Here is a 12,155-nt window from a genome sequence, read left to right as displayed (position 1 = left end):
AGAGTGGGTGGAAGGTGGAGGGGGTAAATGGTAATAATACTAAGATATAGGTTAAAGAAAACAATTAAATAAATTATTATTAATAATAATAATATATTTTTTTAAAAAAAAGGGGGGGAAGAGAAGGAAAAAATATATATTTCTATTTATTATTTTTATAGGGGAAAAAATTTTTTATAAAAAGGGGAAAAAGGAGAAAAGAGAAGTATATATATAACTTATAAAAATATTTAAATATATATTACAAATAAAATCTAGGGAAAAAAAATATTTATTTATTTATCTTTTTTTTAAAAAAAATTTTTTTTAAAAAAATAATTCAATCAAAAAATAAAATAAATTATTATTATTATATATATATATATTGTTAAAAAAACAATACTATATATATATTATATATAGAGAGAGAGGAAAAAAATATATATTGAAAAATATAGGAAAATCGAGGCCTTTCCAATGGGCCTCCCTCTGGGCTCCTGGCACGCTAGACGGCGGGAAAGTGGGCTCAGGTCGGGCCTAGGCCTAGTTGCGTGTCACCTCGCGGCCTCAGTCCGTCCTACCTCTCCCGGGTATCGGCAGCTGTAGCGGCGGTAGCGGCGGCTGCTCGGCGACGGGACAGCTATGTTAGGACCTCTCTCCTTCCCCCCGCACCCCCCGCTAGCCCTTGGGTCTCCCCGGACCCGGGGCTCCGAGCAGCTGGGCGACCTCGGTGCGGCAGCGCAGCAGCAGCAGGGAGGAAGGATGGCAGGTCCGGGGCTCCACTTTCCAAGGGGCTCTTCTCCCTCTTCAGATCTAGCGCGATGGCAGTGGTGGCGGCAGCGACAGCAAAAAGGTCGGGGCTGTTAATGGCTCCTTTTCTTTTCTTTTCTGTTTGAGGTCCCGGCGTGTCGCAAGGTGGGAAATCCCAGGCCTCTGGGCTCTGGGGTTCCACCTAATCAACAGTTGACGGTCGGTCGGGCGCCCTCGATTTTAATCTGCCGCGTGCGCTAGAGTGGGGGGGCGATCTCTCGGCCAGTCCACTGGACACCCCTCGGCACTCACGCGACAGCAGCGGCGATCTCGGCGGCTCAGGAGCCGTTTGGGCAGCGCAAACACTTCGGCCGCCTTCAGGAGCTCCGTGGCGCCGTGGCGCCCACCATTTTTCCTCGCCGGAAGTCCCGAGGATGTCATTTCTAAGCAGGAAGATAAAATTCATTTCATTTAAAAGGAAAATGTCATGCTCTGAGTCTGAGAACTTTGCACATTCTGTCACTGAGTGAGGACGAACCAGCTGAAACTTAACTTAACTCAGGCAAAACGGAATTTCTGTTGGTGAGTGGGATGTCCCAACAGCAGTTGGGTTCCGCAGCCTTTTCTGTGTGGGGGTGTACTCTATTAGAAATATCAGGTCCATAGTTTGAGATGCCCCTTGATCATATGCTATTGCTAGATGTGCAGGCAGCACTGTTGGTGAGAGGTGCCATTTCTCCAGTTTCAGCTGGCCCATCAAGTACAATTCTGCCTGACAAAATTGGACTTTCCCTCGGTCATTCACAACCTATTGACTGCCAGATTAGATCACTGCAACACACACTCTCTGGGGCGGTTTTTGAGAAGCCACTGGAAACTGCTTTTAGCAGCAAATACTGTAGATGAGATGTTTTTCATTCTATCATCACACAAATTTTGTGTGTTCTGCCTGTTACGAGTTTGTGAGTGCCAGACGACCATAATTCCTGGGTCCAGTTGGTGTTAGAATTTAACCAAGGCCTGAGGAGTTAAACTGGATGCCAGACTCTTAATCTCTGGACCCAGCTCCTGGTGTTCAGGCAATGGCCTGGGAGATGGGCCATTAAGAGAACAAAGGAAAGGTAAATGGGCTATTAACAAAGCAAAGGCTGTGTGTCAGATGGCAAATGGGTGGAGGTTAGTTGGTTAGAGTCAGTTAGTTAGATGACAAAGCTAGAGTTTGAATTAGAGTTGAGAGTTGGCTGTGATGTGACCTAGAGCAGGCATCCCCAAACTGCGGCCCTCCATATGTTTTGGCCTACAACTCCCATGATCCCTAGCTAACAGGACTAGTGGTCGGGGAAGATGGAAATTGTAGTCCAAAACATCTGGAGGGCCAAAGTTTGGGGATGCCTGACCTAGAGACTGTTGAGGGCAGCAAGCTAAAAAGCCAGAGAAGCAGAGCACAATGTTTGATGCTTGAGCCATCGTAGGCTCTGGTTGCATCTATGTTTAAATAAACCATATATCCTAAAGACGCCACAGTCTCCATTGTGCCTCATTTCCAAAAGATCACACAGAGTGCTCGGAATCCCTGAAATCTACCACTCGAAGGTTTAGCCCTAAAGCAATGCAAAAAAAGTCCCTTATGCAGAGTAGATTTGTGCAATATTGTGTATAGAGAGACTCTTAAAGTCAAGTGTACTGAACGTGTGCAGCTTTTGGAGCTAATGCGATACAAAATACTCAAGGCTAGCAAAAGAACAAAAGCAGAAAACCCACCCCACACAAAATAATTCCAAATATCAAGTGATAACTGTAATCATGACACAGTGGACGTAATGTGTAAGTTCATCCTAAGGAGGATGATTTTGGTCCAGCTGAAATAATTTGAGTCTTTTCTGGTGGCTTTTAAAACAAAAAACAACAACACACTTTGATCCATTCCATGAATTGTTTTCTCTGCTAATAATCCGCACACCAAGAGAGCTTTTTCAAAGTGCTGTTGAGGAAAGGAAGAATGACACTTTGCCAGCACCCTGCTCTGATAAACAAGGCCAAATTGCAGACATTTGGGTCTTCAGGGAAGACAGAGTCTATCTATCTATCTATCTATCTATCTATCTATCTATCTATCTATCTATCATCTATCTATCTATCTATCTATCTATCTATCTATCTATCTATCTATCTATCATCTATCTATCTCTATCTATCTATATCCCAGAATGTCTTTCTTGGGAGTACATTTTTAGAAACAGCCACACTTCAACTAATTTGGATTGTGGAGAAAAATTCCCCTGGTGACTCCAATCCAAAATGTGCTTTACTTATGAGCCACTAACATCCAACTTCTGTGCAAGCTGCATATGAGATTGCCTTTCCAAGATTAGAAAGAAACAGAAGGGTGCATTAATTCCCTCCCCCCTGAACGATTTAGTGAGCAGTGCGGGTTCTAGTCCACATTAGTGATGCCAAGTACAGTACCAGTACTTAGAGCAGATCAGGGCACAGTAGAAAATGCCTTCATCTCCTGCCAGCTTTCTCTTGGAATGCAGAAGTGTTGAAAGCAACTGCTATTTGGGGCATTGGTCCAAGATGGGTGCAGGACTGATAAAGCAATACATGATGTGGTAGAAAACCTCAGCATACGTACATTGGTAGATATGTAAGAAGAACGGTTGAGAAAACTACTTTTGCTCAAAATAAAAAACATACATTATCAGCCATTTTGATCTGCTGAATTTTATTGATACCTAACAGGGGATGCCATTCCAGGTTTTGCTGTGGGTTGGAAAAAGGTTTCAATGGAGAGTGAATTCACAGTGTGGTCCAAAGGACTGTTCTTGGATATATTAGGAAATGACCAAAAAGAGGAAAGTATAATTGAAGAGCATTTGTTGTGGTTACTTGTGGATCCATACGTCAAGAGTTCCTGAGGAACGACCCCAAGTGAACAAATGAATAGAGATGTCTGATCCCTTTTGTAATAGGCGTCCTTAAAAGCCAGTGGGATATCTGAGAAGGATGGGAGGGATTCTTTCTGTCTATGTGTACTACGGAAGGAAAACACAGATGATGGAACATTCTGAGCTTTTCAGGAATTGTGATTTGGCCACTGTTGAAGACAGCTGAAACCAAGGCTCAGTGAAGGTTGGAAAAATCTCCCACCAATAATTGCACTTGATGTACTGTACGGTATTGTCAAATTTCAACTTGCTCCTTGCAGGTAGACACATAATGGAATACTCATTTAAAACAAATATTTGGGGGTCTCCTTCCCTTCCCTCCCACTATTAAACATTGTCATCTTTCATGTGAAGCACTTGAGAATTATGGCTTGTTTACACATTGCACCAACCACATGGAAACTGCTGTGAAATGATCCCATAGTAGTGGCTCACTGTATAAAGCCTTGACACATGTGTCTCCTGAAGCGCCAAGGTTTCTTTCTCCCTCCACCAGGAATGTGCAAAGAATTAGGAAGATATCTGAGGGCAGGTACCACCCCAGGTATAGACAGTTCAATCCTAGCTGAGCTGTTTCATCAGATTGTGTGTTTTATCTGGAAACATCCAAGCATTTCAGCATCTTCATGACAACACAAGGCCACCGAAAGCTAATTTCTTCTGCTTTGTTGTCCTTTTCTTTGAGTAGATTTAATAGCAGAACAAAGTTAAATAGGAGTCTTGAAGCATTGGGCTCTAGTGACCCTAAGTAGCTCATGTGATACATGGAGAAACATGAAACCAAGTTTGACAGTGTACATATAGCACTTCTGGGGAACAAGGGAGAATGGTTCTATGTGCAGAGGCTGTTGACACAGGTCACCATACTTCCATTCTCTTCCACGTTACCCAAGGAGGGGCCAGGGAATGGTCCAAAGGTACATGTAACAGTTGCACTACTGAAAGCTAAATGAAAGAAGTCTGCTGGTTTCGTAAGCTGTCTGGATGAGAGATTGCCTGGGAACCCTAAGCAAGGTGCTCTGAGCACTTGGGGGGAAGAGCTGGGTGTAATAAATGAGTTGAGATTCATGTCCATTCCATTCATCGTTATCTCTGTTATCTCTACACTCTATTCTGCTAATGGAGATGTATGATGTGGCCCTTATTCTGTAGCCCTTTTTTTGTTTGGCATGACATAAATGTAGGTCAAACAGATCCATGTGATCCTCAAGTAATTGTGTGTCCATATATGTAATTGCTCTGTGTACACGCAGGTAGATTTTACACATTTACAAAAAGGGTTAATGCAAGCTAGATGAAGGGATGCTTGAGCAAATGGCTAATTGACTACTATGAATTATGGTCAAGTCCAAAAGCTCATTTTTAACCATGCCACCACCTTCTCTCTAGAATTGCTAATTGAGACATTTAGAACCCCCACTCTTCATCACCTGCAACAAGCCTAGACCATCTATTTGCATCTGTTATCAGTCTCTGATGAATGGCTGATAAATGGAAACCAGTGGGTCAAAATGGGGCTAAAGACAAATAGATAGATAGATAGATATGAATGAAAGATCTTTGGGCTAAAGACAAAGATCTTTCATTCATATCTATCATCTATCTATCATCTATCTATCTATCTATCTATCTATCTATCTATCTATCTATCTATCTATCTATCTATCTATCTATCTATCTATATCTATATTTGTGTAAATGAAGGCAAAAGGAGAATTCTTTTTTATGGACTTTTGAGACTAATCTTAACACAAACACCATTTATACAGGAGAGGTATATGCAAAAAATTGCTAGGAAATAAATAAATGAAAGAACTGCCTCAGCTCAGTTGGCTCAAAGGAAAGAAATTTGTCTCACTTTTAGCAAAAAGCACCTGCAGCTACCGGTCACATTGAGTCATTCATTGTACTGTTATCTGCCAGAGAGGTTGTGACATTGGAGCAATTAAGACAAACTTTAGTCTATAAGTTCATGCCTGCAATCTCTATCCTTCACCTGAAGATTGATGATCCCTCCAAGGAAGGAAGCAAAGTATTTTCCAGTCTACCTCTGAAGTAATGGTTAGGATTTGTAATTGTTCAGCAGAAATTTCTCACTACAAGGGACTGGTGTACTCCAAAGCTTTTTTTTTTTATTACCCTCTTCAGGTTTTTAAGTGACAGTGCATCAGAAATAGCCACCTCAGAGTAAACACTTCTGTTGGCTATCATACAGTCTTCCAAGTCACTGGACTTTTGAGAAATCTCCCGAAGAATTTCAAAAAAACAACACCACAACCCTGAGAAATAAACGAGTTATAAGACTTCAAAAATACATTTTAAATTAAAACACTGGTCTACTAACACAGCCTCAAAATTAGAAAACAAATCTGGAAAAGTCAGCCCAAGACATTTTGGCAACTGAGAAGAACCATAAAATGGTGGGCATCTCAACCCAAACCCTGGCCACTGAAGATCTACATCGGGAGCAATGGGGGAACAAAGTTCTACATCATGAGCAAGGGTGGGGGGGGAGTGAAGATCTACGTTGGGAACAAGGGAGGGAATCAAATCAACCTTCCCCGATGGTTGAAATGGGAATCGAAGGCCATCATGGGAGGAAAAGGGGCCCGCTCTGAATCATGCTGGTGAGTGCAGAGTCTAGGACAGGCACCCCCAAACTGCGGCCCTCCAGATGTTTTGGCCTACAACTCCCATGATCCCTAGCTAAGAGGACCAGTGATCAGGGATGGTGGGAATTGTAGTCCAAAACATCTGGAGGGCCGAAGTTTGGGGATGCCTGGTCTAGGAGACACCAGAGGGAAGTTCCCATTTCCTCCCCAGGGGTGGGAGGAGACCAGCAATGCCTCAAAGAGGCCACTGAGGCAGTGGGGGGAGGGCGCTGCTGATGAGGTGGTAGATCTGCCTTCCAATGAGCTTGCCACAGACGATGCTGCCACTGCAGCTGCATTCCTTAGAGGTATGACCTGCTGCCCCTATGGATCCTGCCGCCCAAGGCATTTGCCTCACCTTGCCTCATGGGTGAATGAATTCATATATCCACATGCACCAGGATGGACAACGTGGGAACAGAGACCTTTGGTTGTGTTCCTACTGGTAAAGCCAAGTAAATCCCAACCTCTATTATTATTATTATTATTATTATTATTATTATTATTATTATTATTATTTGTTGTTGTTGTTTAGTCGTGTCCGACTCCTCGTGACCCCATGGACCAGAGCACGCCAGGCACTCCTGTCTTCCACTGCCTCCCTCAGTTTGGTCAGAGTCATGTTGGTAGCTTCCATTATATTATCCCACTAAAGAGGACACATTGCACAATGTCCTCATTTCCTTGTATTGAGAGCTGCTCTTGGGGTTGCTTTGATTAACAGCACACACTTCTCTAATGAATACAAATTTAGCACACATCCTGTGACTGATACCGGTTAGACTTTTTATTCTTCCAACATCATTATTTCCCGTCTGGTCCATTTCAACTCATTTTGCTGTTAAAAATAAAAAGACTAAAGGAGATACGATTGAGTCCACAGGACAGTTAAATTCACGCCCATCAATTCATCCACACCACCCACGGACTGCTTTTAAGCTAGCAAAAAGATGTATAAAATACTCTGAAGCCAAGAAATATACAGTAAGTTTAATAAAATATATAATATTTTCTTAATGTTTCAGGAAACGGTGTGATGATAATGGGGGAGGGGAGGGGGAGGTCTTTCTTGAATAAAAAAAGTCACCATGCCTTCATCAAAGTCTCCTGCCAAAGCATAAAAAACCCGCATGGGCGGCTTTGGATGACACCAGAGTCTCTGTCCTTTGGACATTCAGCATCCCTTTGGCTCACTGAGATCCCTGCTGTTGCTGCTGCTGCTGCGAACGCCTCTCCTCTAACATCCGGCAGACCCACATGGAGACGACCTCAGCATTCCCATCATTGTACTGGACGATGAAGAGGTGGCCCTGAAAAGAAGCAGAGATGGACTTAACCAACAGAATCAAGCATCTAAGAACACAAAAAGAGCCCTGCAGCCGGATTGAGCCAATGGCCCACCTAGTCCAGCATCCTATTCTCACAGTAGCCAACCAGATGCCCAAAAGGAGGACCTGAGTGCCAAGGCAGCACCCTCCCTACTTGTGATTCCCAGCAACTAGCACTGAATGAACGTATGAAACACACAAGGATCTCCAGGTATTGCTACTCAAGATCTGTTTTAACTGGAGGGTTTCTGGACTGAATCAGGGGCCTTCCGATTGCAAGGCTAGTATTCTACTCCTACCCAAACTATGGCCCCTGATGTTTTTCTTTTCCATGGAGAACATTGTTTTAAAGTAAAAAACAACAACACCCCTATAAATCAGTGTCTTTATTTTGTAAAGGTCCAATCTGAAAAGGAGAGAAAAACATTACAGGGGGGGAAATGCTGGGCGTGTTTTCCAGTCCAGTCGAAGGACAGAAGGCAAACACACACCTTTCCCAGGTGTTTATTACCATCCTGTATTTTTGCTTTAGGCATTATCAGATTGCTGCCACAGCTTCCCAATATTAATTTAGATTATATCTTCTCCTCAACATGACTAAGTTGATCAGATTGGCAATTATTGAGATGGGCTGTGGCAGGAACAGAAAATGGAGACCGTTGAGGCATATGGCTGAGTGTGGAAGTTCCCTCTCATCTTTCCTGGGAGCTCCCTCTCCCTGCAGCCCCCATGGACTGTCTTAGAATGCAACAGTTAACGCTTTTCAGTTAGTTACTATGAGGGAAGGCACTTGTTTTACAGAAAGGAACACAGCTCTTGAGAGCTTTGCAGAAGCTACCAGATTCTGCATTCTGTGCTCTGTTCAACAGCTACGCTGATGTGAGCTTTATGATGCATGAAGTCATTAGAAAGAAGGGTGTGCAACTGAACATGTGCAGAATGCCTCCCCTTGAGGCATTTCCCTGCTCTGAGATTAGGGGCCAGGATTCTCATAAGTCTTGAAGCCTCCTTTTTCAAAAAGTCACCCACTGGCACACAGCTCCAGCCTCACACAAGTAGCACAAAAGCAAAGAATGACAAAGGGAAAGTCAAGTTGACGCTGTACTCTGGAATAATTGCACAAACTTCATCAATGGTCGAAGGGAGCTGTTGAAACTTTGCTTCTTAATAGCCATAGCCAGTTGCAACAAATACAGTGGTATCTCTGGTTATGAACGTTTCTGGTTATGAATGCTTCAGGTTATGAGCTCTGCTAACCTGGAAGTAGCTGCTCCTGGTTGCGAACTTTGCCCCAGGATGCAAATGGAAATCGCGGGAGGCCCCATTAGCGAAAGCGCACCTCAGGATAAGAACGGTTTCAGCTTAAGATCGGACCTCCGGAACAAATTAAGTTCGTAACCAGAGGTACCACTGTAAATTGGTGCAGGCAGAGTAATATGGCCGCAAACCCTTCAAGGGAACATGGAAATATAATAATCAAAAGGGTGGTGATGATGCAATAAGCAAAAAGCAGTTGAAGATGGAAGTGGGACAAATGGATGGTTGTGGATGGTACAAAGACACCAAAGTATTTTTTAGGTTTGTTCTAAATTTGCACCATTTCTGCAATATGAATCTTTCTATGAGACAAATTTGCCGCTCTTCCATCGCCCAATCACCAGCATCCTAGGAGTTGCATACTCCTCCCCTTTTGACTGACAGCGATGCAAACATCTTCCCTCCCCTGTACACACTGACTTCCTCTTTTCTCATATTCCCTTAATTCCTGCTAAACACAACAAGATGCGACTACAGGAATTAGGAAGTGGAAATTTGAACATTTGCATTGTTTTTCAGATTGTCTAACTTGGGCATTTATCAGTGCCAAAACTTGCTCCTCCTCCAATAACTTCCTGGTCTAGCCTGGTGCTTAGTCTTCCAGTATCCAAGTGCCTTACAGTAATTACTCACACTGACTTCACAGAATGCCATGAGGTTAAATTCACTTAAGTGTTTGTAAAACTCTTGGAGATCCCTGGAGGAAAGGAACAAATGTCCTTATTCACAATAAAACCTACAATTACCTGCCTGGCCTTTTAAATAAGTCAGCCACAAACAAAACTGGCAAACGAGGAAGGTCAAGGAAGAATTGAGAGGAAAACAAATCAAGATCCCAGAGACAAAAAAAGAGAGAGCACATGCACACTGGGCCAGTAAAACCAGCCATTAAACAAAGTCAGACAGTTTCTACCATGAATCTCCTTTACAGCGGAGAAGCTCCCTGCTGTGGAAAAAACCCATCTCGTACCAGTTGAAAAAAGAAACTTGCCTTCCTCAGGATTAGCCACAGCAAAAGAGACAGCAAGGAAATCTGGAAACAAAATGGTGTCTGGGAGCTCTAGGCATGCTGTTGCTGTGTGGAAGAATGGAAGAGGCACTAGGCTGCAGGAGTTAACCTGAAAGGCAGGAGGGCCAGGGCTTCAGCTCATTTCACACCCTGCTGCAAACTCAGTTCCTAGGAGAGAGGTGCAGAGAAAGGGTGGAGACCTGCTGCTTTTGTGGAGCAAGCTCTGCTCAGTAGCGTATTGGCCTAAATATAAGCCACCCTTTTCCCCCAAATTCTGTGAAAAGTTAAAAGTGTGACTTAAATTGGCGACCTTACAAAACTTGGCTTTTACAATACCGCTGCTGAAACAGACATATGGTAAAACAGAATGGGGGTGAGTGCCTGTGGAATTTTAAGGGAGTGGCTTATATTTGGGTATTGTCTCTCCCCCCCCCCAGAACTTTAAAGGTGCGGTTTATATTTGGGTGCGGCTTATATTCGGGCCAATATGGTAATTGTTTTTGGGTGGTGATGGGGAACAGCTTCAAAAACAAGCATTTACTTACTGTTAATGCCACCCCAATCTATAGAAACTTCCCTTGGGGAAGGGTCTGAGCACGGTGATAAAAAAATGCAGAAGGTCCCTGGTTTAATCCCAGATACCTCCAGTTAAAAAGGATCACGGAGCAGGTAATAGGAAAGACCTGGAGAGCTAACTCCAATCAGAATTGACCACAATGGGCTATATTAGGTGAAACAGTCTGGCATAATATAAGGTCGCTTCCCACACTCCTTTGGAGATGAGCTCAGGGGTAGAGGGCATGCTTTGCATCCGTAAGATCCCAGGCTTTGTCTTTGGCATTTCCAGGTAGGGCTGGGGAAAGCTCCTCCCTTGAAACTCTGGACAACTACTGCAGCGTAGATCAGGGGTTTCCAAACATGGACCACCAATGGTTCATTGTGCGGATCTGTGCTTGAAGATGGGAGATGGCACATCCATCACACTGAATATTCACATTGATAATATTTTATTGCTTCTTTTATTTCTTATATTGTATTTCAGGCATGTCCAACAGGTCGATCGTGATCTACTAGTCAATCGTGGGGTATTCCTGGTCGATCCTGGTGAACAACATTGGCTCCCTAAAAAAGTTCAACAACTTTCTCTCCCCCCCAAAAAAGCAAGCTCAACAACTCTGGTCCATCCTCCAATGACAATGGGTAGATCACTGCCAGTTTTTTTTAAATACTGTGAGTAGATTGCAGTCTCTTGGGAGTTGGACGTGCCTGTTGTATTTTATTGTAATTCCATTGAATTCGAATTGTAATACGACTACGACAGGCAGAAATATCATTAAATAGTCTGCCAAGACCACTAGCAATTTTCAAGTAGTTTATTGGGGGTGGGGGTGGGTGGGAACCGCTGGTACATACAATACTGAATTAGATGGACCAATGTTCTGTATATACAAACCCAACACACATTTTCAGACTGTTAGATCCAGTCTCACACTCCTGGGTATAACCAAAGTTAGATGGCACTGGTAGTAACATGGAAACGGGTGTTGTTGGCAATAATAATAATATACATTCCTAACCACAAATTTGAAGCTGATGTAGAAGCAATAGGGAGAATGATAGCACAAGATGAGTTCAGCAGCATTTGCAAAACTGTGGATCTGGAGGGATTTGTAGGCTTTTGGGGGCCATCATAAAGTTTTGCATGCCAGAGAGGTCCTAGACATAAGGAAGAGTCTTTTCCCAAGTGGGTAGAGTCACAGAAAGCAAAAGCAGAGGTTGGAGGTAAGGATGCTAGGAAGGCAGAAAGAAAAAGGCAGACCAAAACACTTGCTTCAGTGTTTTCCCCACCGTTGAATGGATTCCACTGAGGCGGAATACAAGGAAAACAGTAGGAAGTAACAAGAGATACAGCTAGAGGGGCGAATGAAGTGGGGGGTGGGGAAGAAGCAAGCCAACTATATCAGAAATGGAGCTGGCAGTTTGTGCAGGTATAATGAAGTTCCAGGCTGTTAGAAAGAGACAGAACCCATTTGTTAACCAGACACTCTCATTCCTAAGGAAAGAAGAAACAAATACACAAGGCACACGCAAGCAGGGAAGGACATAATGGGAAAAAGGGAGGAGGAAAGATGTGCATTCCAACAGGATTTTGCTCCTTGCACATTTCAGCAAC

The 12,155-nt window shown here is 43.3% G+C and overlaps 1 protein-coding gene across 6 annotated transcripts in view; it reads right to left on the bottom strand.

The window, feature by feature from the left end:
• Window positions 1–7,299: 7,299 nt before the first annotated feature.
• The window catches only part of MAP2K5 (mitogen-activated protein kinase kinase 5), a 132,401-nt gene continuing 127,545 nt past the window's right edge, over window positions 7,300–12,155 (bottom strand). For all 6 annotated transcript variants that reach the window (XM_035132287.3, XM_035132289.3, XM_060282474.2 and 3 more), the window contains one exon: window positions 7,300–7,638. In XM_035132287.3, coding sequence (XP_034988178.3) covers window positions 7,519–7,638 — 120 coding nt within the window. In that variant the 3' untranslated portion in view covers window positions 7,300–7,518. The remainder of the gene's footprint in view (window positions 7,639–12,155) is intronic.

This window comes from Zootoca vivipara, chromosome 13, assembly GCF_965207765.1.
Source record: "Zootoca vivipara chromosome 13, rZooViv2.hap1.1, whole genome shotgun sequence".
NCBI classification, from domain to species: Eukaryota; Metazoa; Chordata; class Lepidosauria; order Squamata; family Lacertidae; genus Zootoca; species Zootoca vivipara.
Note: the sequence above shows the minus strand (reverse complement) of the source record. Positions and strands in the feature narration are given on the sequence as shown.